Source organism: Gymnogyps californianus, chromosome 1 (assembly GCF_018139145.2).
Source record: "Gymnogyps californianus isolate 813 chromosome 1, ASM1813914v2, whole genome shotgun sequence".
NCBI classification, from domain to species: Eukaryota; Metazoa; Chordata; class Aves; order Accipitriformes; family Cathartidae; genus Gymnogyps; species Gymnogyps californianus.
In genome coordinates, this window is record NC_059471.1 from 7445439 (window position 1) to 7470540 (window position 25102).

The 25102-nt window shown below is 38.3% G+C and overlaps 1 protein-coding gene across 7 annotated transcripts in view; it reads left to right on the forward strand.

The window, feature by feature from the left end:
* The window catches only part of DLG2 (discs large MAGUK scaffold protein 2), a 1037179-nt gene that overhangs the window by 673859 nt on the left and 338218 nt on the right, over nucleotides 1–25102 (forward strand). For all 7 annotated transcript variants that reach the window (XM_050914840.1, XM_050914880.1, XM_050914903.1 and 4 more), the window contains one exon: nucleotides 18211–18335. In XM_050914840.1, coding sequence (XP_050770797.1) covers nucleotides 18211–18335 — 125 coding nt within the window. The remainder of the gene's footprint in view (nucleotides 1–18210; nucleotides 18336–25102) is intronic.

The window sequence follows — 25102 nt, forward strand, 5'->3', positions numbered from 1 at the left end:
GACATCTTGTCTAGTAGAGTCACATGCAAAACTTTTAATTCACTTTCAAAAGCTTCAGAAGTTTCTCTTGTATTATTCCAAATCGTCTTATTGTTTTTACATTTGTTGTTCTGATAGCATATTTTGAATTCTACAGAGAACTTCCTTGTAGCCACTGGTTAAATTAGTTGTAATGCACATTGTGGCATATTAGTATTTTTGTAAATGAATTCAACATTGAGTAACTACAGTGTTTCTGTGTCACTGAACTGAATTCTTAATCAGAATTAAAATTTACTCTCTGTGTAACCACATAATTATCAAATAATTTCTTTTTCTAGTTTTATATTTCTGTGGCTTAAAAGAGTTAAATCATTAAATTCATTGACATCTATTATCCCCTTTGTACTGATGCATATAGTTGTAATAATTCAGAATAGACAAAGCCCAGGACGTGTTTCTGCATCTTGAATAGGTGAAGGGGACAGGCTAATACTTGTCCATCATTGTCCTCTTGTGCTATCTCTATGTTGTAGGAGAGAATGCTTTTAAACCTTATAAATCCTTACTCATGGAAGTGACTGCAGGAGGGAAAGATCTGGGGGAGATTTATATGCATCAGGATTCTGTAAGTTGTTACTAGCTGTATCGCCAAACATCCCACCTAAATTTATATTTTAAAAGAATCAAGAAAAAAGGGTCAGGATATGTTCTACTTCCCCCACCCCACCGCGTATTTCCAAATTTCTCATTGTAGGAAGATTCTTTGCCAGAAATGAAGGATTTTATTTTACTTTATTGAAATCTTGTGTATACTTGATGTACACAAAACTATGTATCATTTCAGATGTTGTTAGAGCAGTGACATTGCTCTATAGAGAAAGCTGAGGCAGGCATTGAAACGGATTGATACATGTAGAACAGCCGTCCCCTCTTTCCCTGTTCATGTATCCCACCACATCTGATTACTGAGAAAACAAATATCTTTTTTAAGTTTTTTTCCCTCAAGACCAGCCTTTAATAGTAATTTCATTTGTCTGTTTAAAAGCTGTTTGTTAACTCACTGATTGTTGCTTTTATTCAGAATCTAAATCCTTCCTAGGGTGTCAGCTTTGGCATAAAACAAGAGTATGCACACCCTGGATATTTTGGCCGCTTCTTATATTGCCATCTATGATAGTAGGTCCCACAGGCTTCCTGTGTCCGAAGTGCTGTTCAGTGGAGAGATTCATTTGATCACGTTTATATGTGCCCCTCCAGTGTCTCAATAACAAATGTCTGTCTGTAACTTTTGCATGGATCTTTTTTTTTTTCCCCCCCTGGATAACTTTGGAGACGATTAAAAACCTTAATAGATGGTAAAAATCAATTCAATGTGATACTTACAATTTTTCTTTGATGGATTTTTACCTTTCACATACATTTGCTAACAAGTAGATTACATTGCATTAACAATATGGATTTTATTTTCTAGCTATAGAATTTTAATGACAAATCTTATTTCGGCTGGAAAATGCAGTCGCCCCCTTGCTTTTTTAAGGACATTGCCATTATTAGCAGCAGATTTATACAAGTATACTTAGGCATGCAAAATGGAGTCTGTGGATTTTACAAAGTATAAGGACAATGTACCGTAGAAGAGGTATATGCATTAACATATGGTTGACTTTAGATGAAGTTGATGCATATCATGGGAATGGGGAGATGTTTAATGCTTAAAATAACCATGCTTGTGCTTTGAATAGGATTTTAAACAAACCTGAAAAGAGAAAAATAAATATTTAATAGATATTAATACGAATAATACAGGTTCCTTGTGTTAAATATTTTGGGGTAATACCTACTGTCGCTGTAGTGAAATTCCAGAAGGAGTCTTGAGAAAAGCCAGCCAAGGTACCAGCCGTGGCTTCTCCTAATTGTTTCTACCTTTGTATATCACTGATGGCAGGGTGAGAGCTGGATGTGAAATGTTATGTCACCAACGTTTTTGAGGTATCTTTTTTGCTTTTTTTACCTCCACTGCATATCGGCAGAAACTTGCTATCTTTCACAAGTTTTCTTGGGGGAAATATGCAAAGTGAAAGGAAAAGGATTCACAGTCATCATAAAAATACTGATCCAGGGTGTGGGAAAATGGGATTGACATACCTCCTCTGCCTGATGCGTAACAGGGATTTGTCCGTGATGAATGCCTAGCTTTGCTGAGGTGTGTCTTTCTCCTGTTGGACCTGTTCCACTTTGAATATACAATTATATATTCATTAGATCAGAGATAGCGTGCCTGGTGATTAAGGCACTCCTTTGAAATGTAAACCCCAGTGGTGCCTGTTCCAGAACAGTAGTTTGGTTCAGGTTTTGCAGCACAGATGAGTTCCTCATCACCGACCTGCTGGTTATTCTGATCTCATTCTCTTTCTTGCTTGCTTTTTAACACCCTTTCTTACCTCAATTTTCTCTCTCATTTTAGAGCACAAATTGCATGCCATGACTAAGAAACTATTAAATGAAGGTTGATTGCAACTGATAAATGTATGTGAAACATTTTGACTTGCAACAATTTGCATGTTGATGAATTGCAATGCAGAAGTGTCTCTTTCTATACAGTATATATAGAGGGTATGTAGCATGCCTAGCCTAACTGAAGATGTTTTAAAAGCCAGGTAAAATGGATGCCACCTATGTTGTACAAAAATGTACAATCATCCAAAAAAGAAATGTTTGTCCTTCCTCATTCTTACAGCTCTATATATTCTGCAAATGTTATGCATCAGGATTTTAGGGGTGTTATTCACAAGGATTTTAGGATGTCAGTAGAGTAATGTTCAGTGCCCTGCTTCAAAATCCACTACAATTCCTTAGCTCTGAAGGGGGTGTGAGAATTCCCCCTCCTTTAGGAGGAGGGTATGGGAATTAAAAAGTCTTGAAATGGCAATAGTTAATATGCATGTTCATGAGTAAAGAGAGGGAAAGTTTCACTTCTAGAGGTACTTACAAATGCTGAGTTAGTAATGATTTTCCTTTCTACTGAAATTGCTTCCTCCTCTGAATTTATCCAATACTGTTGAAAAGTAAAGTTAACGTAGGAGGCCATAGTATCAGGAGCATGCTCCTTAAATTTCTGTGACTATTTTATGAGTAAAATTTCAAATCCATTTACATTGCTGAAGTACAGACACAGAGTCCTTTTCCCTTTCTGAAGGGCTATTTCTTCCAGGTTTTATTTTGCATTGTCAGGTTACTCTTTGGGGGGTGAATGTGGAATACATTCCGGGAACACAGTAGAAGTAGACTCGTTTTTTCATGCTACCAATAACGAGAATTTCAGCTTTATTTCTGAGAGTGGCTACTCCTAAAATGAATCAACAAAAAAAGGTCTTCAGTGACAGAAAAGCTACTGCTAATATTAAGAAAACTAGATGTGAAATGTTAGGAATTCAGATAAAAGATTGGATTTTCAAAAGCATCTACTTGTAGCCTGGCTGTTTCTTTTGAAATAGGTAGTAATTCTGTCAGACGTCAGTAGGAATAGGTTGATTCTTCTGAAAATTCTGCTCATCAACTTATTACTATACTTAAATGGGCTTGTCTGTGTGAGCAGCATCTATGTTTGACCCAGGGGCATCTCGGGCTGTGATCTTTCCATAGAGAGTCTGAGATCAAGTGAAAATGTCTCTGCTGGCTTTTGCTTTTCTTCTTAAAAAGTGTACATTGGTCAACTTCTAGTCTAACTTCCATTCGTCTGGTAGGAATCTTGGCTTAGACTCTGCTCCCCAGCCTGTCTTCCTACCACCTCCAAAAAGGCAAAAGTGGCATCTGTACAGCTGGGGAGGAGAGGAATTTCTTTCTCCATGAATCACAAGACCATTATTCTCTGCCAATGAATCACTGACAGCCACCTTGAAAATGTTACTAAACTTGAAAATTGCTATTAACTTATCCTAGAAATTTTTAATATGATTCAATATGATTCATTACCATGACACATATCTGAAGTAGGATATCGGAATTTAGAATTCCTTTGAATTTTCAACAAAAAATAATATCTGATATTATATGTTATTATGTGAATATTGCTGGGAATGGTAGTCTAGTTCTGTTGCACAGTGTTCTGTGTATTTATTTTTATATGTGCATACTGTATTCAGCACACTACCAAATGTTTTGCAAGTGTTGATGTAAGTAAAGGAAGAGTGAATCTTATGACAACTGATTTCTAGAAGGGCAGGAAAATGTTGCCTAGGGAATGTTTTTAGCCAAGTTTGGCAAACAGATACCTGGTTAAAGATTCCTCTTCCCTTCTTCCTCCCAGAAGGACACCTGTAAAATTGATTTTTCTAATGTAAAGGAACTGTGCATTTCTCATGTGACAAAATTAATTTGTTTAGTTTCAAAAAGAACTGTGTGAAAGTTATTCAAGGTACAGTTTTAGCCATGAGTTTCGTCTGACTTTCATAGAGACCATGTCAAGAAAACCTCTACACTTAATAATGTTCAGGTACAAATCTTGGAAAAGGAATTTTTGTAGGGACATATGCATGCAAAATGTGTAAATATCATGTAATTGTTAAGATAAAATTTAGAAGGGAAGTTTTTAGTGACTGAACTATTCCTAGGCCGGCAGCAGATTTTGAAAACTTGTTTTCTATTTGTGACTGGTATTTCACAGAATATGAGCAGAGAATAATTCAGGTTGGGAGAATTTGTGGAGGTCACCTAGTCCAAGCTCCTGCTCAGAGACAGACAGCTTTGAAGCTATGTCAGATTGCTCAGGGTCATAGCCAGTCAGGTTTACTAAGAATAAGAAACAAAATGGACACTGAAATGAAATGTTACAATAAAATAGGGTCAGCACAAAGTTGGAAAAAATGATGAGACTTAGTTATGTGTCTGTGAAAAACAAAGAAGAATGAATTGCATTTTATGTTATTTATCCTTCTTTGTATTTCTTCTCAGTGAAATCTATAGTTGAGCATCATGAGGACTGAAAGAAAAGTCTTAAGTGTTATTCAGAATAAGAAAGTGTTTCAAAAGCTTGTTTTAATGTGTATTAAAAGAGAAGGTAATGTTAAGCTGTGTGCTTAGGCACTAGACTAGTGCAATGATGGCAAGGTAAGTGATGCAATAGCAAGAATACTCAGTCATTTGCTTTTAGGATTTGTGCTTGAACTTGAAAGCCTTAAGGGCCTTGTAGTTCATTAATAGTTTAGCTTCTTCTTCCAGATTACATAGAATCATAGAATCATAGAATGGTTTGGGTTGGAAGGGAACTTAAAGATCATCTAGTTCCAACCCCCTGCCACAGGCAGGGACATCTTCCACTAGACCAGGTTGCTCAAAGCCCCATCCACCTGGCCTTGAACACTTCCAGAGATGGTGCATCCACAACTTCTCTGGGCAACCTGTGCCAGTGCCCCACCACCCTCACAATAAAGAACTTCTTCCTTACATCTAATCTAAATCTACCCTCTTTCAGTTTAAAGCCATTACCCCTTGTCCTATCACTACATGCCCTTGTAAAAAGTCCCTCTCCAGCTTTCTTGTAGGTCCTCTTTAGGTACTGGAAGGCTGCTATAAGGTCTCCCCAGAGCCTTCTCGTCTCCAGGCTGAACAACCCCAACTCTCTCAGCCTGTCCTCACAGGAGAGGTGCTCCAGCCCTCTGATCATCTTCGTGGCCCTCCTCTGGACTCATTCCAACAGGTCCATGTCCTTCTTATGTTGGGGCCCCAGAGCTGGACGCAGTACTCCAGGTGGGGTGTCACGAGAGCACAGTAGAGGTGGAGAATCACCTCCCTCGACCTGCTGGTCACGCTTCTTTTGATGCAGCCCAGGATACGGTTGGCTTTCTGGGCTGCAAGCGCACATTGCCAGGTCATGTTGAGCTTCTTGTCAACCAACACCCCCAAGTCCTTCTCCTCAGGGCTGCTCTCAATCCACTCATCGCCCAGCCTGTATTTGTGCTTGGGATTGCCCCAACCCATGTGCAGGACCTTGCACTTGGCCTTGTTGAACTTCATGAGGTTCACACGGGCCTACCTCTCAAGCCTGTCAAGGTCCCTCTGGATGGCATCCCTTCCCTCCAGCGTGTCGACCGCACCACACAGCTTGGTGTTGTTGGCAAACTTGCTGTGAGGGTGCACTCAATCCCACTGTCCATGTCGCTGAGAAAGATGTTAAGCAGTGCTGGTCCCAATACCGACCCTGAGGAATGCCACTCGTCACTGGTCTCCACTTGGACATAGAGCCATTGACCGCAACTCTTTGAGTGCGACCATCCAGCCAATTCCTTATCCACCGAGTGGTCCATCCATCAAATCCATGTCTCCCCAATTTAGAGACAAGGATGTCGTGTGGGACAGTGTCAAATGCTTTGCACAAGCCCAAGCAGATGACATCTGTTGCTCTTCCCGAATTCACCAACGCTGTAACTCCATCATAAAAGGCCACCAAATTTGTCAGGCACCATTTGGCCTTAGTGAAGCCATGTTGGCTGTCACCAATCACCTCCTTATTTTCCTTAGCATAGTTTCCAGGAGGATCTGCTCCATGATCTTGCCAGGCACAGAGGTGAGACTGACCGGCCTGTAGTTCCCTGGGTTTTCCTTTTTTCCCTTTTAAAAATGGGGGTTATGTTTCCCCTTTTCCAGTCAGTGGGAACTTCACCTGACTGCCACAACTTCTCAAATATGATGGAGAGTGGCTTAGCCACTTCATCCGCCAGTTCCCTCAGGACCTGTGGATGCATCTCATCAGGTCCCATGGACTTGTGCACCTTCAGGTTCCTTAGATGGTCTCAAATCTGATCTTCTCCTATGGTGGGTTGTTCTTCATTCTCCCAGTCCTTGCTTTGCTTCAGCTACTTGGGCGGTGTGGCTGGAGCACTTGCCGGTGAAGACTGAGGCAAAAAAGTCCTTGAGTACCTCAGCCTTCTCCATGTCCCAGGTAACCAGGTCTCCCTTTTCCTTCCAGAGAGGGCCACATTTTCCCTAGTCTTCCTTTTATCACCAATGTACCTATAGAAGCTTTTCTTGTTGCCCTTGATGTCCCTGGCCAGATTTCATTCTATCAGGGCTTCAGCTTTCCTAACCTGATCCCTCGCTGCTCGGACAAGTTCTCTGTATTCCATGCCCCGAAGATCATGATTTTGAATAAGAAGGCAAATTAAGTGCATTGCATTTCCTTTGATGCAGGATTGAATAAGAGTTAGAAAGAGAAGATTATCAGAATCTTATAATGGATATAAACATTACAGAATTTTAATCTAAATGATTAACCATATATGTATTTCAGTAAAGAAACATAACCCAAGAAATTGTTGGGCTATAATATGTTAAAAATATGCTAAAAAAATAAATCACAAGATGAGAACAACTAAATATACTCATTTCATATCTGTAAATATGACAGTCAAATGGAAAAGAACAATAGCTTAGACAATAGCTTAGAATTTAGGCTTATTCCAGCACCTTTAATACTCAAGGAGTCTCAAATTCCCCTGAGTGCTTTACAAAGCAATGCTATAGTGATCATGCGATCTGTCCAAATAAACCCATTTAGGTACACAGCAGTTTTTCGAAAGAAAGACTTAGAGCTACAAACTGGTTTAACCAAGGAGTTTCCACATAGTCTCAAGACACCCATTGGGGTTTTAATAGCACTGAATTATCAGCAGAAAGGGATGAGAGGTGTCATCCTTTAGAGAGGAACTGAAGTCATCAGTAGGAGTTTTCTTCTTTCTTCTTAATTGCTAGCACTATGTGGTGAAACCCTGTTGGCTTCCATAGCTTCAGTAAAATCAGGATTCTGTTCCCTAAGTCCTTGTACAGAACGTGACTGTCTACTTCTGTCACAGAGTTACATTTAAACATGTCTCAATTTCCTCAGTTTTTGCAGATAATTGCATTGTGAAAGCTTCAGTGATGATCATGTCAAAGTTTTAAAAGTAGCCTGTCTCTTGAATAAGCTTTGCTATTCTTTCAATTCCTGTTAGTGTTTTACTCTTACTCCTATTCTTCCCCCCCCTTACGTTTAGTTCGTATTATCAGTTAGTGGGTGCTTTCCTTTCCTTGATCCGATTTTTTCACTTTTGATTGTGTAGTCCTGGGAGTTCAGAAAGCTCTCAGGGTCCGGCTGATGAGAAGTCTAATGCTAGCCTGGAGTGACACAATATGCCAAAGAAAGATTTTTTCAAGTGAAGTGAAACTTTTCACTCCCCAGAAGCAGCATTTCCCTCCTCCACAGAACATGCATCTGTGTTTTGATGGACCATTTTTGATATTTAGTATTCTCCCATGCTACTTTTCAGCTACTCATCAGACTGTGTTTTCTGTGAGATTCGTTTGCTTTCACTGTATGTAGCTAACTAAAAGAGGACGTATGTTGCCTAACTTTTCTGTATGAGACAGAATAGACAAGGTCATGATGCTCTCATGATGCTGGGAAAGACTATCCCTACAGATAATACTGAAGTAGGACAAGAAACACGTTGAAGAAAAAGGTAGGCATACATGTTCGTCATAGCTCAGAAGCTGTTAATGTGAGCTAAATAGAGATACAATAGTGAAAACCAAACCTGAAGAGAGTTCACATCTATCCTTTTGCATCAATCTGTATACAGGCAGAGGATGCACTAGCATTTTTTCAAGAGATTGCTTCACTTTGGTAGCGGTTTCATTCCTTGTCTAGATGTGCGTTTTCACAGTGTTGCAGATTTCACATATATTATGAAAAACCAAATCCACTGGATCTTTTTTAAAATTCTCCTTCTTGAATGCTGTACGTAACCTGGGCAGAGCTGAGAGAACAATATCCGTATAGATATAATACGTATATTGTAGTCGTGTGTATTGTGGTTTTGTAATGAACGTGCTGAACCTGATAAGGGGCTTGAAAACAACAAATGGCACCGTGAGAGATGAAAATCTGTACCATATGGAGCATAATGTAACTATGGAGTCTCAAAACTCTGACCCTGGGGAGTGTGCCAGCATACGTGGGAGAAGTGAGAATTTCATGAATTATGTTACTCTTGAGTAGATTTGAAAGTACAAAAGAGTTCAACAGCACTCTGATAAATATGCAAATGTCCTTGTTCTCTGAATGAGACAGAAATGTGGCTTTGATGTTTAGGCTTTGGAAACTTGAGCTTTGGATAAAACACAGTAGAAGAAAAGTGCAGTATACTCTAGCATAGGCAAATACCTGAAAACATTGCTGGAATGATTTAAGTCTAAAGACAGCATTAGATGTGGCAGGATTAGAAAGGTCAGTGTTAGGGTGGGAGATGGCCAAAGAACCACATACTGTATGGCAGGAAACGGTTTGGTTATTTAGCATGTATCACTCTTTCTTCAGAATATAAAAACAATGCTAGTATAAATGCCAGATTGTGAAAGAATTGCAAAACAGAATCGTGTCTTGTCTTAAAGATTTTAGAGCCTTGAGTAGGTGGGTTTAACAAACATTTTCTATCAAAATCCTGAACTAGATGGAAGTGGTTTGCGTATCATAAAATAACCTGTCCATTTCAGGGGGATGAAGCATTAACTTGTTAAGCTGTTGTTTGCAGTGTGGCTGTGTGCTGTTGAACTGGGCATTGTTGAGCAATGGGTGTAACACCCCCACTGTATATGTGCCATTGAACTAAGCATGGCTGAGTGAAAGGCAGAAAAAATCCTTCAAAATCCTATCACTTCACTGTCAGATGGCTAAGAGAGAGCTGTATTTTTTAGGTGAGAAGTACTTTGTGGAGAAAAATATTATTGAACAAAGTCTGCAGAAGTACTTAGCACCCACTGATCTTTCCAGCAACCTCAGATGATCATCCTCTTCTCAGCCTTAGTATATCTAGAGGAATTCCCTCCATATAACCATCTTAGGTGCCAAACTAAGTAATCTTATCTAATCTGCTTTAGCACAGAGAAAAAAAAAGAAAGCCTATGAAGGACTATTTCAGAGCAGCAGCAAATCCTGGTCTGTATCTAATCCTCCCATGACTATCAATTAGGGTCAGAGTTTTCAATCATTTGTCTCACTTTTAGACTATGTTACTTGATTCACTCTACTTGCCCCACAGCTCTTAGTGGTTTTTTTTCCCCTGTCTCTTGCCCAAAAAGCTAATTCCCCACAGTTTTCTAAGCTTGAGTCATTCTCAGCTTTCACTTTCTCATGCTGTTGAGTAGTTCTTGGAGAAACCTAATATCGTCAAACAAGGGTGAATGTGGTTTATGGAAGGAGGTGTTATTTTTTTTGCCTCATGGGAGAAGGTGTTTGGTTTTTTCATCTGAAACGGAAGTATCCTGAGGGAAGAACCCTCAGGGGAGCCAAAGCTGGCAGCAGCCTTAGCCAGGACTCAGGTACTGCTGTTTTGTAAAACTCGTTTTGTTATTAGAAAGGTACCCTGCAAGAGATTAATTTTGGACATAACAAAAATTTGCTGAGTATTCCAGCCAAACTGTTTTGAATATCTGTAGAAAACAAGTATTAGTTTCATATTTTACTTTTCATAAGAAGATTTCAGAAGTATGACTTCACTTAAGCAGAAACATAAAAATTAAGAATGAGTACGCAGTGATTAAAAAAACTTAATAAAATGTATAAAAAAGTCAAGTTTCAAATTATGCGTCTCAGAGTATGTTTCATAGTTCAAGTAAGGGACATGTTTTTCCACCACCTGAAATAAACTCAACAGTAGTTTATGAATTAACATCTCCTCACAGCAACTTTTACTTACAGGAAGGTGCTGCATTAGAAGACTTGAAAAGTAAAAACAAGTAAATCTCCTTTTTAACAAAAAGAGCATAATTCCTAAGCCAACACCACCATCAGAACAGTGTGCATTACTTGCATAGGGTGAGAAAGTGCCCTGCCTGTAGCAGCCAAAGCTGAAAAGCTTCAGGATTTTGATGCATGTATGTCAAATTCTGAAATTCTGTCAAATTCATACAAAGTCTACACTGACTTCAGAGGATATAACTTACCTTTGTATTAGAGTACTTTGAAATTTTGCATAAACAAGAGAAAACCAGCATTGCTTAGATTAAAGAAAGGTTAGGATTTACTGAACCTACAGATCATTAGTGCTCTTAAAAAGCCGAAGGATATTTCCCATCATAAAATTCAACAGACAACTTTTTAAGGAGTATCAAGTAACAAAGTTGATAGGGTCTTTGAAACTTGTAATAAAGGAAGATAGAAAAAAAAATATAGCATGTATTTAGGAATGAGTCAGCTATCATGCTGTGAGCTTTCTCTTGACTAAACTTGCTCTGACAAAAACTGCAAATTTAGGCAGCAATTCATACTTTAAAGCCATCTGTAAAAGATGTGAGAGAGACAAGCACTCCACAAATTTGGCTGTGAACACCAGAGTAGAGGTAGGAAGCCTACAGGAAAAAAACCAACCAAACATCTTGAGATAAAATTATAAGCATTTTAGGTACACTATTAAGAATAAAGCACATAGGCAGTGTTTTCTGTTTGTGTTTTCTTTAATACATAAAATTCTGCTTCTTATGAACATGTGGTTTAGCAAGAGAAGATTTTTTTTTTAAAGTATCAAAATTTTATAGGGGAGCAGAATTATTGCAAGATTACAAATCACAGATTAAGTTGTTTATTATCTAATTAACCATTTTTTCCCTATCACTTTGGTTCAAAAGCTTCCAGCACTTTGCAGATGTATATTATTACTACCCTTTCCCTTTGTACTTTCTTCCCCAAGCAATAAAACTTTCCACAAAGAAACAGCGACAAGTGCAAGCTCAAAAAGGCAGTGACGGTCAGGAATTTTGATTCTCTTCTACATTATCTCATGAATGGACACGAATGCTTCATTCACAAACATGTATGCTGTGACCACTCTTAACTTCCCTTGTATTTACTGATAAGCAGCATTTCTTAGGGCCTACTGGAAGAGTTATCATTCATTTCTGTGATACTGTGTTTGGATTTAAGTTTACTGTGAAGCAGGAAAACAATCTTATATGATGGAAACTTGACATTTTTACTTGGACAAAACCCTTGAAACCAGTGGAAATCATTGTAGGCTTGACTTATGTCAATTCTTTTATATACATACTACTATTTATTTATTATTTGCACAGTGCAGCACATTACAGCCTTATTAATACTAACTTATATTCCTTAACAGCTAAGCAAAATGGCTCCCTTAAAACTCTAAGTAAAAAAAATATAAACACAAAGATCATTTCAGTAATAGAGGCTGTGGGAGTATGTGTTGTCACTTGAAACAGCTTTCAACCTCTGGAAACCATTCTGGGAAATACAGTTCCTCATTCTGTCTTGGACTTTTTGCTGACTGATGGACTCTGTGCAACAGCCTTCCTGGTACTCTGCCATGACAGGGTGAGGTTGCAGCAACAGCTAAGTGAATTCTGTGCAGTTCACATCTATTTTTTTCTAACTTAAATGACAGAGAGCTTCAAAATTATGTCACTTCAGAAGATTATCAGAAATTCTTTTGGGAGCACTGAAGTAATTAAGTCATTCAAAAAGCATCTATGCGAGTTCTGCTGTCACCTTATTGATTAGAATTAAAAAAAAAAGAAATTAAAATGGAAAATGACTTCTATGTGATTGTGGTATCCCTATTTAGTATGGTAACATACCAATCACTTGGCCCTTATACAGAGAAGAACGCAGTCTACTCTTGGCGTGCATTTCTGATCTCATTTCTGCTTCTTGGACTTATATTCTTCCATGATTTTGTTAAAGACTGAATGACTTTACATCATTCGTAATCAAACTCTGCTCTAAGGTGAAATGCAGCTCTTGAGCAGAAAAAAGAAAAAAATGAGACACAATAAGGAGGAAATCATTTATAGATGTGTATGGCAGGCTATCATCCATGCAGAGCTGTAATGTCATGACAAAATAACTTCAGAAGTTCTCAGTGTCGACTTAACTTTGTTTCCACGGAAGTCGGTGTGGAGCACTTCTGAGGATTACTCTCTGGCAAAATAAAAATGCTGCAACCTGTGAAGATGCAGCCTGTTATATGGCTTCTTATAGTGGTGTGTAAAAGGAGAAGAACGCAAGATGGAAGGGTAAGTAAGAAGAAGGATGGGTCTCATGGCCTTCTGGCTACCCAAAACCATTACCTGCCGGGGCTTCTTACTGTATTTTTGTGATCTTTATGTTGGCAGTATAACAAGTCTTGAGGAAAGAGATTCAATCTGGCCAGAACTTGCAAGTTGTATTTTCTTTCCCTGGCATGTGAATCATCCATCATCTTATTCTGACCCTAAGTGTTGTGTTTCAGTGTTTGCAGAAGGTATAACACCAGTCATCTGAAGTGATACTGTGTCTCTGTTGGAGGTTGTCTGCCCCTCCAGGGCCACAAGAATTACAGCCAGGCCTCTTCCCTGCTCAGGCCGAGCTGTAAAGAACTCGGCTGATCCTTGTGGAGGTGCAAAGCCCCATCTGAGACAGGCATAAAAGAGGCAGGCTTGTGTAGTAAACCTTAAGAAGAAGTACTGACCTTCCCTTCAGAGGAGAACAGGAAGGAGGCCTCTGGGGCTAGGCTGGGAGAAATTATTTTGATTTGTTAGTTTGACCTAAGTTTCTCTGTTTGAAAAGTAAAGCTGAGCCAAGAAAGAAATTTGAGTTTGATGGTAAATCCCTGAGAAGCATGAGATATCCAGCACGAATAGGAGGAAACCGAGGCAACATTTTTTTAAGCCAAACTGGGCATGTTGTACTATGCTAAGCCTTTTGTCACGCTGTGTGCATGACTGAGGCCTTGCAACAAAAGGCGGGGAAGCTAGTAAGAAACTAAACTAACAATTAAAAAAATACATTCATGCATCTATTGCTGAGTAATTTTATGCAAATCTTCCCTGTGTAGTCAGTAACTAATTATATGAGGTTTTTATAGTAGTAGCAATTGAGAACTTGGACAAAGAGATGACAAGATTTATGTCAAGAGATAATTTAGCTAATACGAATTGAACACAAAATTATTTAGATCTGGTCCCTTATATATTTGGACATGTGAATAATGATGTTTGAATAATGCCATTAAAGTTAGTAGGTCTGAGAATTCTTCAGAGTTTTTTGTCTCCTACATAAGTTTTGGGATTTTTGGCTAAATCTTTTCTACCGAAGAATCCTGAAACAAAGCAGGCAAGCATATTTAGGCCTAAATATGAATTTCAGTTAAAAAGTATCAATGGAGTATCCCAAAGGAGGAAGACTTCTGTTGCTTTACACCTCTTCTCCTCTGTATCAGCTGCTATTAGTTCTTATTAAACATTTATCTGCATTGTCACCAGGCCTCTGAGCTCATTGTTAACTTGCTTTGTAAGCATCCAAGAGAAGTAAGGCCTGGAATAGAAAGAGGATAGTGAATTAACTAGACAGATATTTATGGGGAACCACTCCCAAACATGAGAGTCAGCATGAAAGAAAGCGTGAACGTTCCACCTTGGAAAACACAGTGGCTAAGTGATGGTTCAGCTGTTGTTTTGGGCTGAGGGAAGGCAGACATTTCCAGTGGTTAACATGAAATGACAGGGAGATAGAGAGATGTCAAGAAAAGCTGTGAAGATAATTAACACACTCTTTTTTTCTGGGATGGGGACAAAGGACATGCAAAAAGCAAAGGGTGGGGAGCTAACCCTTGCAGAAAGGTTCAGGAAGTGTTGTGCTAGTAGACAGTACTTAATTGGAACTTGGAGTTACAGCTCATCAACTACAATGAGTTTTTAATATAACGACTATATGCTGATGAACCTCCATACTAGTAAGACGGAGCATGAGGGGAGAGGAGAGATCTGTACATCAGCATTGCTGCTCAGAACTGAAATACAGCAGCTTTTAACCAGAATGTTCCTACTGCATTATTTTTCAACGCAAGGTTCTTAAAAGGCCAGCCACCCATGAGTGATGGTAGCCAAGCTTTTAGCCTTGTTGGCCATGAGCTGAAGTACAAAGACAGAAGATTTTTCCATGTAACCAATGCAGACCCTTCAAGAACCACAGTGAAAAAAATTGTGTAATTGCTCTTAGCTTTTGCAGCGCAGTTTCTGGTGCAGGAAAGCCTTGCAGGGATATACCTAGCTGCGGAGGCAGCGAGTGTCTGACAGCTTGTAGATCCTGTTGATCAAGTCAAGGACTGCAGCCAGAATAATTGCTTGAAATTTTCTGGATACAAAAGTGCCAGTGAGGAGTGCTGCCCTGTTCTTTTAGCAGGTTATTCCTAATGGGCAGAATGGGAATAGTTTTGCAGTGTAACAGATGCACGTTTATGGATACATGTCAAGGGCTAGCTGATTCTCCTGAGAAGTCTGTAGCAGTTTTACCACATCACTTCTTACAGTCAGCATTGCTATATTTTTTAGCTCTAAAAAGTTAATGGAAAAACGTATGGTAGGAGGAAAAAGCGCAGGGAAAGTGTGAAACCTTTTCAGAAATTATTTCCTGCTAAGAAATCTAATGAATTTTATGTGAAGAACTGTACTAGCTAAGCACACCCCACATAACAGGCAGGCTTTGATAGTTTGTAAAGCTCTTCAGGCATGCTTTTTTATTCTAATATAGCTCTTTGTGTTACCTAACCAACTAAAAATTATGTCCAGATTTCTCCTTGCTGCCCTGCTCTTCCTCTTTCCCTATCAAGAGTAGGTTTTGAGGATTTGGAAATCCACCTCTATTCAGAAACACATATTATTGCATATCTTTTAAATCTCTTTGGAGTTAAGAATAAAACCAACAATTTTATTTTAATTTTTTTAGAGTTTTTTTTCCTTCAAAATCAAGTATTACCTACTCAAACTTTCTAGAAGTTTGTCCTTGGATTTAGCAGTGTTTTAAAGCTTTTGTTCCAGGCTTCCTGAAGTGTGTATAAGTACACATTTTTTCATTCTTATGTGTTGGAAGATTAGCTTCATTAATAATATGACATATAGAAAAACTTACAGGAAAATATTCTTAAAGTATTTTTAGAGTACATGTTGGTGTAGAGTGCACTGTATAATTAGGCATGTGTTAAAATATTGGGATAATAACCTGAATCTGAGATGATCCTAATGATGAAAGGGAGATTAAATCAAAGATTTATAATGCTGGCCTGGAGATGTTTATTAACTCTAAAGAAAATGTATACAGAGTGTTTCAGTATTACAATGTGCTTTGTATTATAGCTAACTGAGAAGCATTAAGATATGTGCAGTCCTAAATCCTTCTCCTTGGATTATAAATTAGTTCAGTATTGAAAATTTATTCACAATTATATGCTGATAGCAGAGCTGCAGATTGCATGTACATCTCGAGTAATGAGAACTGCATGCTTGTGAATGTAAAATACTGATAACAGAACTGAGAATTTGACATGCTGCAGGCAGGCAACATGCATGCTTTCACACACAAAATGCATTGCATGCCTGACCTACTAATTGAAGTACAGTTCAAAAATGCACAAATGAGATTTGATTTAAATTTAAAAAAAAAAAAGTATAGAGGTGCCATTTTTATTTGTAACTCTTCTCACTAGGACTGAACTGGATACCTGTCCACAAGCAGCAGTGAAGGAAACAAACTCCCAATAATCTAAGACGTTGATGAAGTAAGAGAAAAGTATTTTTAGTGCTGTCATGGTTTAACCCCAGCCAGCAACTAAGCACCACGCAGCCGCTCCCTCCCTCACCCCCACCCAGTGGGATGGGGGAGAGAATCGGGGAAAAAAAGAAAAAAAAACCAACTCAACACCCCCCCCAAAAAAACTCGTGGGTTGAGATAAAGACAGTTTAATAGGACAGAAAGGGAGGAAAATAATAATAACAATAATAATAATAAATGACAATAATAATACTAAAAGAATTAGAATATACAAAACAAGTGATGCACAATGCAATTGCTCACCACTCACCAACCGATGCCCAGTTAGTTCCTGAGCAGCGATCCGCCCCTCCCGGCCAACTCCCCCAGTTTATATACTGGGCATGATGTCATATGGTATGGAATATCCCTTTGGCCAGTTTGGGTCAGCTGTCCTGGCTGTGTCCCCTCCCAGCTTCTTGTGCCCCTCCAGCCTTCTTGCTGGCTGGGCATGAGAAGCTGAAAAATCCTTGACTTAGTAGAAACACTACTTAGCAACAACTAAAAACATCAGTGTGTTATCAACATTATTCTCATCCTAAATCCAAAACACAACACTATACCAGCTACCAGGAAAAAAATTAACTCTATCCCAGCTGAAACCAGCACAAATGCCCTGAACATACTTCATTTGCAGTAGTGTACATATTCTGCAATATCAATAGTGTTATATCACTGTGACAAGCCTAAATACCTAATTATAAAAATACTTTTGGATAAGAGAGACTTAAAGGATCAAATACTGCATTGAATTTTAACCCCCCCCTAGGCATAGAGGGGGTCTTAAACCTGCATCTACTTTCTTACAAATAAGAAAGAATCCCTTGCAAAAAATAATGTTACGTTTACACAGAAAAGTGTAATAACTAATACATACTTAATTTATACAGAAAAGCGTAGTAACTAATATATACTTCCAAAAAAGGGTTAGAATTGTGGGTTTGAATTGTATGTGAAAAACAGTGACTTAATTTGCAAGTGTATGTATATGTGTACATGCCTATTTATCTTTCATGATAATCTCACAAGTAGTAGAAGCAATAAGTAGGATTATTGAATAGACTCTCATAACGTGTTTTTCAAACATTTCATTCTAGCAAATCAGTAAGATGAAAGAAATAGTCTTGTTTTGTGGATTTGGTTTTTTTTAAAGCATGTGAATCTGAGCAACGATCACTTTTCAACAGAAAACTGTGTACTAAAATACTTCAGAGCTAAATGTTATTCACTGTTTCTGTTTATAAATGACAGTGGTTTTTAAAGTCTTTTTTCAAAGCTCTGAAGTGTTTTTAGCCTCTAGCTCTCATTGACTTGGATAAATTCATATTGGAGTTCAGATGCTAATTTATGTGACTGCTTTTGAAAACAATTAAATTTAGGTCAAATCCTGTCTCTGTAGGAGCATCCATTAACTCTGCCATTAACTCTGGGAAATCTTTGTGTTCACAGCCTCTGTTCTTTAACTGACAATTTTTTCTGAGTCAGCTGCCTTCAAGTACGGAGTTGCCAAATAAAGTGCTTTCTTTAAGAAGCAAGGATACTTTGCTCGTGCACTGCAAAAAATTCTGTAGAAATCTAACATCTGGTGATGCATTTACTGTTTTTTATTTTTCCAGGGGAATTCTGGCCTGGGGTTCAGTATTGCTGGAGGAACAGATAACCCACACATTGGGGATGATCCTGGGATATTCATTACTAAGATTATACCAGGAGGAGCTGCAGCAGAGGATGGAAGACTCAGGTAAAAACTAACTCATTATGTACGTTTGGAAACAAAATGCGTCATTATTATAAATTATTCTCTAGGAGTCAAATGTCAGCTGGGTCTTTCATGGGATCAGGGGAAGTAAATGATGTGACTAGAGTCTCCTTTCTGCTAAGGTAGGACAGCTGATTTAAGTAGCTTAAAGCAACTGAATAAGGTTAGTTAAGTCCTGTATAAAGGGGCACTTGCTGGTGCCACCTCCATCTTCGTACCAGTCATTTCATTTAGTACAAAAGGCAAGATGGGGACAGGAGGAGGAAACAGGCATATCAGCATGAAAGTCTTCTCTGCTTGGTCTTTGTATGTTCACGGCTGAAGAACTACACGTTGGTGTTATACATTAAGGCTATCAAGACTTCCCAAACTACAGAGCCATCGCTAAATAGTCACAGCTATCTGTAGACGCTTCCTGTTATTTGACTGCAGTAGTGAGGTGTGCTTACTGCTGTTTCCAAACGTTTTTTTTCTCTGTGAGGATGTGGTGGCTATGCTCTGTATTCTCAGTCACCTCCGGAGTAATCTATTGCTGTAGCTCCTGAGATGGATGCACAGGTCACTTGTTGTGGTTCTCAAATACATGGTAGCACATCTCTTAAACAAGAGGAACCACAGAAGTGCTTGTGCTTCTCTTTCCTTATGGACTGAATGCAGAAAGGCTTCCATCTATCACAGAGACTGCCACCCATCTGTCAGTCATGAAGCCTGCTGATGCTCCAAAAAGGCAATTTAGCTGGAAAGACTTGGGATAAAATTCTGAACCTTTCATGATCTCAGCACTGGAATCTAAGCTCTGGGAGCCTTTGCCAAAAGCAGATGGTCTAAAATTCATGAAATGTGACCAGATGGTAGCAATAACTTTTCTCCCAAAGCCTTTTCCTTTAATTCAAAGTTAAAAGTAGGGGGAGTTGGCCAGCTTTGAGAGCAAGTTTTGGCTATTTCTTATACTAGGTTAGTAATTTGATTTTGGAAACGATTCTTATTTTTACTGTGCTAATGATGGGAGTCAGTGTGGTTGGCAGTGTCTGAAGAATTTACGGTCTAAATAAGATTGCAGACAAAAGGAGTAGGGATAATCTCACATAACTTTATGTCTAAAATGCAGCTATCTACCCCTAAGCTAGTCATCTTAGAGTGTCCTAATAGTCAGTGAAGAAAAACCTAAGCATTTCTAGGTTGTGATTCATCTCATCCTAAAGTCAACGTCTAAAATAGAACAGAAGAATCACATCTTAAAAGGGCCTATGTTTTCACTGGTGACTCAAATGAAAAGGAGTTTCTTCAACTAGTTCAGCTGTAGTGATCTATACTGTAAATGTCTGCATCGGGCCAGATGAGCTTCATGCAAAACAACATGAGGAAACAGCAGTATTTGGAAATCATGTTTCATCATCAAATTTCACATGATGAACAGCATAGGGGGGTCTTAAACCTGCATCTACCTTGCTACAAATAAGAAAGAATCCCTTATAAAAAATAATGTCTTTTTAGTAGAGTTTTTAATTACTTTTGAAAGCTTTTTTAGTTTAAGCTGTTAAGACAGAAGCCATTACAGTATTTTGTTGTGCTATCTTTGTATGAAATCAAATATTTCACAACTCATTGCTATACTAATTAACTACTGTAAATTTAACTCATGATTATTTAGTAATTACTGTGTTGTAAAGGTCTTAGAAAGACCTTCTAGACCCACAAAAAATAGCATACTAATGCAATTCATTAATCCATATTAAGATTAGACCTGGCAAACTTTGTGTTTTGTAATAGCGGTTTAGTAGTACAAGTATAGTTATCTTATTACTAAGACTTAGATAATATTCTTGTAGTATTTGTTAGCATATTTTGAAGAAAAATGTTATAATTGATAAGCATATATTTGGCACGGTCGTTTTTCCTATTCTCATTTGTAAACATAGATTTTACAAAGATTCCTGCTTTCCTTGTTTTATCTGGTAAGTGGGTTTCACTTTGCTACAATGCTAGCAAAGACACAATCCTATCATGTTTTAGCAACACCGGAAAATGTATTTATCAGTGATCATTACTGATATGCCACTGAAGAGAAGAGCTATCCTGGGGCAGTCTCCACTGACTTACATGAAAATTAATTTTTCCTAACAGAGAGTTTATCAGCTAAGGCCACTCTATAGGAACAAAAGCTCAACAACATGCAGTAACATCTGCCAAGAATAGTGATAACCTAGGTTCCTAGCAAAAGCCCAGTTTTGAATTACCTGAGAATGGGAGACTAGTGTTTATGGGCAGAAAAACTGTATACTTTCTCGTGTCCATTTTTGCCTCAGACTCGGCCTGCATATACTCTATATTATACAGCAGTGTGGAGTGTTTGAACTGGTTTCTAAATCTACTGTTTTTAAATCATAAAAGCCTGTAAAATCACTTTTACTGCATTTTACATTAAGTTTCTTTGATCTAACTTAGCTGAGTGAAGTTCTTTAAATAGCGAGATTGTTAAAGTGACCTGCAAGAAATGGATGTAATGCTACAGACCTTTGCAAATCTTTTACTTGTATATATGGGTTGACAAGTGGAGGAGTAGGTTAACTGAAGCTTCACTAAGTCCAACAAAAGCAAATGCAACCTCCTGCACCTGGGAAGGAGTAACTCTCCAGTGGGCAATTTATAGTTATAAGTACATAAATATCAGGTATAAATACCTGATGGGAGAGAACGAAGACAAAGGAGCCAGACTCTTACCAGTAGTGCTGAGTGACAGGGCAAGAGGCAATGGACACAAATTAAAACACACGAAATTCCATCTGAACGTTAGGAAACACTTTTTTACTGAGGGTGACTGACTCTGGGCACAGGTTGCCCAGAGAGGTTGTGGTGTCTCCATCCTTGGAGATATTCCAAACCTCACCAGACATGTTCCTGGACAACCCGCGCTAGCTAACCCTGCTTCAGCAGGGAGGGTTTGACAACATGATCTCAAGAGGTGCTTTCCAACCTAAATAATAATGTGATTCTGTAATTTGCATCTGAGTCAGCAGTGTGCCCTGGCAGCAATGAAGGCCAGCACGGAGAAGGTCAGCAGAGATGCACAGAGGAAGGACTAGAGGCAAGAGTCACATGTTGCAATAAGGGAAATTCCAATTGGGTCTGAGGAAAAAAAGAATCTTTTTAATGAGGATAGTAAGGCACTGTAACTGGTGGTTTCGTGAGGTTATGGGATCTAAGTCTTCAGAGGGATTCAAAGTTCATCTGGACCAAGTCCTGAGTCATGTGACTGAACTTTCAAGTTGGCCCTGCTTTGAGCAGGAGGTTGGACTAGATGACCTCCGAGTTCCCTTCCAACCTGAATTGCTCTCTGATTCTGTAGATTATTCTTATATATAAAACCTGTGTGTGAGACTGCAACAAAGGTGATTAAGTTCCTGGTTTTCTTTCCTTCAGTGGAGAACAGTACTTTTATTGACAGTAGGTACAATGCATAGTGTAGGTTTGTACCTCTTCATGGCCCATATCTCTACAGCAATACTTAAAAAATAGTAAAAGTTATCAGTCACTTTAGGCTACATTCATTTTAATAAAACGTTCCTAGTTTTGAAAGACTTCTTGTACTTTCAAATATTAATAACTAACTAACTACTGTGTTTACATACTACTCTCCCTGAAATGCACTGACTTCTACAACTAGTATAAGAACCAATACACTGCACAATTCAGATTTTAGAAGACATTTTAGGTAAGTACACTGGCACAAACTCATAATTTTGCAAAATACAGAAAGATGTGGAATCTTTTACGGTGTCCATATAATATATAGAAAATAATTTAATATATAGTCAATAATATATAGTAAATAATTCCATGGAATACAAAAGAATTAATGTTGGATTTGATTAGCTAAATGTGACTATAATAAACTTGGGACTAACTGAAAATTAGTTTTTTTCTGAATGCTGCCTACCATGTTTCTTTGAAGCTTTGAGTTTCAGGTCAGTGACAGAGAGACAATATAAAACCTCTGGAAGTAGCAACCATTCCCACTGAGTTGAAGGAGAATTTCTCTCAACAGTTTGATCTTTTAAGACTTTTGATGCATAAAAACTTCTGCTTCTATCTCACACTTGTCAGTTGTCCATGGGCAAACACCTACTTTTCAATAAAGAAGCTCTGAATTTAGACTTCTTTTACTCTCTGGAAGAAAGAGAATTCCAGTAATTTATGGCTCAGTGCCTTTTTTCATTTTATTTGAGTTTGTGTCAGAGACAAAAATACAGTCATTGCCTCAATTGCCTAGATAAAGCAAAAAACTTCAATACACTATCTCAGCAGTTCCTTCTATTGACACTTATTGATCATAAGTGAAATTCTGGCTTCTAAAAGGCAACACACGTCTAAAATATTCATCATACTCTGTGAAAACAAGAGTAATCAGCTTATGGAACTAGAAGCACAGTGTAGTGGTATAACTTGATTGAAAAAAAACCCAACACATTAGTAAAAGAATAATGAAAAGCCTTCAATTATGACCAAGTTTAAAAGAGCAGAGACTCCCAAAATATGAATTTATTTTCAGCAATCATGAACCAAAACTGGTTTGAGTCAAAAATCATTCTTTCTGTTTGTAGTTTCTCACAGTCCAATTCCAATCGTATGGTGGAGGTATTTTTCGCAAAACTGTCTACAGGAATGAGTGGCTCATATGAGTTCATTTGTGAAGGCAAGTTTGAAAACGTGAATTTTAAAAGGTCTTGGGATCTAAAAAACAAATAAAAGAGTCTTGCATAGAACAAGAATTAGAATCTTATGTTTTGTACCAATCTTACGGTCGTAGGAATCTTACTGAACCTGTGATTCAAAAATCAGTTACTGCATACGTGACTGAACATGTATGAGTTTATTTGCAGGACTGTGAGATAGATTTGGAAGGCCTTGAGCTTGAATTTCAAGGGTTAATGTTGTACTCTTGAAAGGTTATCTCGGTATTTGAGCCTGAGCTGTACTCAAGAGGAAAGAGGGTTGATGTGAGGGGTGAGTCAAAGGGAAGAAAGTGGTTGTGCCTGGAGGCACATTGCCCTGGTAAGCTGCCCGGACCTGTAGCTCTTTCATTCTTTCTTTCTTCTAGGAAACTGGTTTCCAGTCTCTTTCCGTTTGTGAACCTATCAATTTTTTTTCCTTAGGAGTGTGGATATTTGTAAGGAGAACTTAAACACGTTGAGAAAAGCAGATCGGGAGTTACCTTTTGCAGACTAATCAGAAACAGCACACGTACCCCCAGCTATCTGAATACCATAGGTTAAAAACTACTAAGGCTGTGCAGTGTTTGTTTTTCCTTTGTAAATGTGTCTTTCCACTTTAATTACTGATTGTCAGGAGGTTTAGGATTGTGAAACTGCAGCATTTTTAAGGCATGCCGTGTTGTTCTACCATCACCATAATAGTTAGCCCCATTGCATTTTTTAGCCCCAGCTCTCAAAGTGATTTGGTGTGGGGAAAGGAACATAATACACATGCTAATGGGAGGAGACAAGAACCGAAATAACTTGCCCTCAGTCATCTAATAAATCAGGGAGAAAGCTTGGAATAGAATAGTGATTCCTTCTCTCATATTTCTGTGCCTTACAGGCTTCAGTTAAATGCCTACCAGCAAAGGTTTTAAACAAATTAGATTTGTGTTCCCTTCAGTTGTGAACTAACCCACTGTGATGTGTCAAAGGATTATAAATTTAGCTAGGTGTATGTAGCAAGAGAGGAGCTCTGAAGATAAGACCCTTTCGCATGCATATTTTGTTAATAAAAAATAAAATTAAGAAAAATTAATTTAAAGGTAAAGATTGCATCCTGATCAGATTTTTGAAATCTTTCTGTGTTTCACTAAAGATGAACCAGAGAGGAAATATTACAATTTCATGCTATTCGTTCAAAGTTTGAAAACTGGAATTAAGAAACACACTGGTATAACTATTGTGTGCAGTTTACCTGAGAAACTCAAAGGAAAGAAGAAATGGAGGAGAGGAAACAGAAGCGAGTCCCCACTTGAGAGTTGGCTAGATAAAGGACCCCCTTCAGCTTTTGCCCCATGGGCTGTGCTGACAGTACTTTGCCTCTGATGAAAAATCTGAAACCTAAATCCCTCCAGCAGCAGCAGGCACACAGTTATTGCCTGTTGGTATCCGTCTGTAGCTCTAGATTGCTTACGAAGAAGTGAATTGGGAGTGATAATAGGAAAAAACTGGGGGCTTTTTCAGATTGATGTGAAGAGCTATTCCCAGGAGAGATCATATTCTTTACTAGTGTGTCATGTGTCTCCAATCCAGCTTGGGCAACTGGCTTTATTTCACCATTATTGTATATCAAAACAGAAGTGTGTCTGCTTTGTGATTCACTGCCTAAGTCCCTGTTTGTTAACTTTTGATCTTGTATTAAGCCTATCAGTACCAGGTCTATGTGCGTTGCAATGGCATACAGCTTGTTCAGGATGTTATTATAATTACAGTGCTGCCACAAAACACTGATTCATATCTGCATTGTTTACAGGCCTCTGACAATGCTATTAGTTCAGTACATAATTTAGTAGTAAGTTAATAAAGAGACATTCACCCCATTAGGCAAAACATGCTTGCTTTGCAGACAGTCATAAATTAGATCATGAATTATTGACTGCTCACTCTGTCCTGGTTTGTGTTAGGAAGTTTAATCTTATTAACTCTGTTTGTCTGTGTATCTGTGCGTATCACTTTTTGAGCTACAGTGGAATTAAAAACCGATAGAATTAC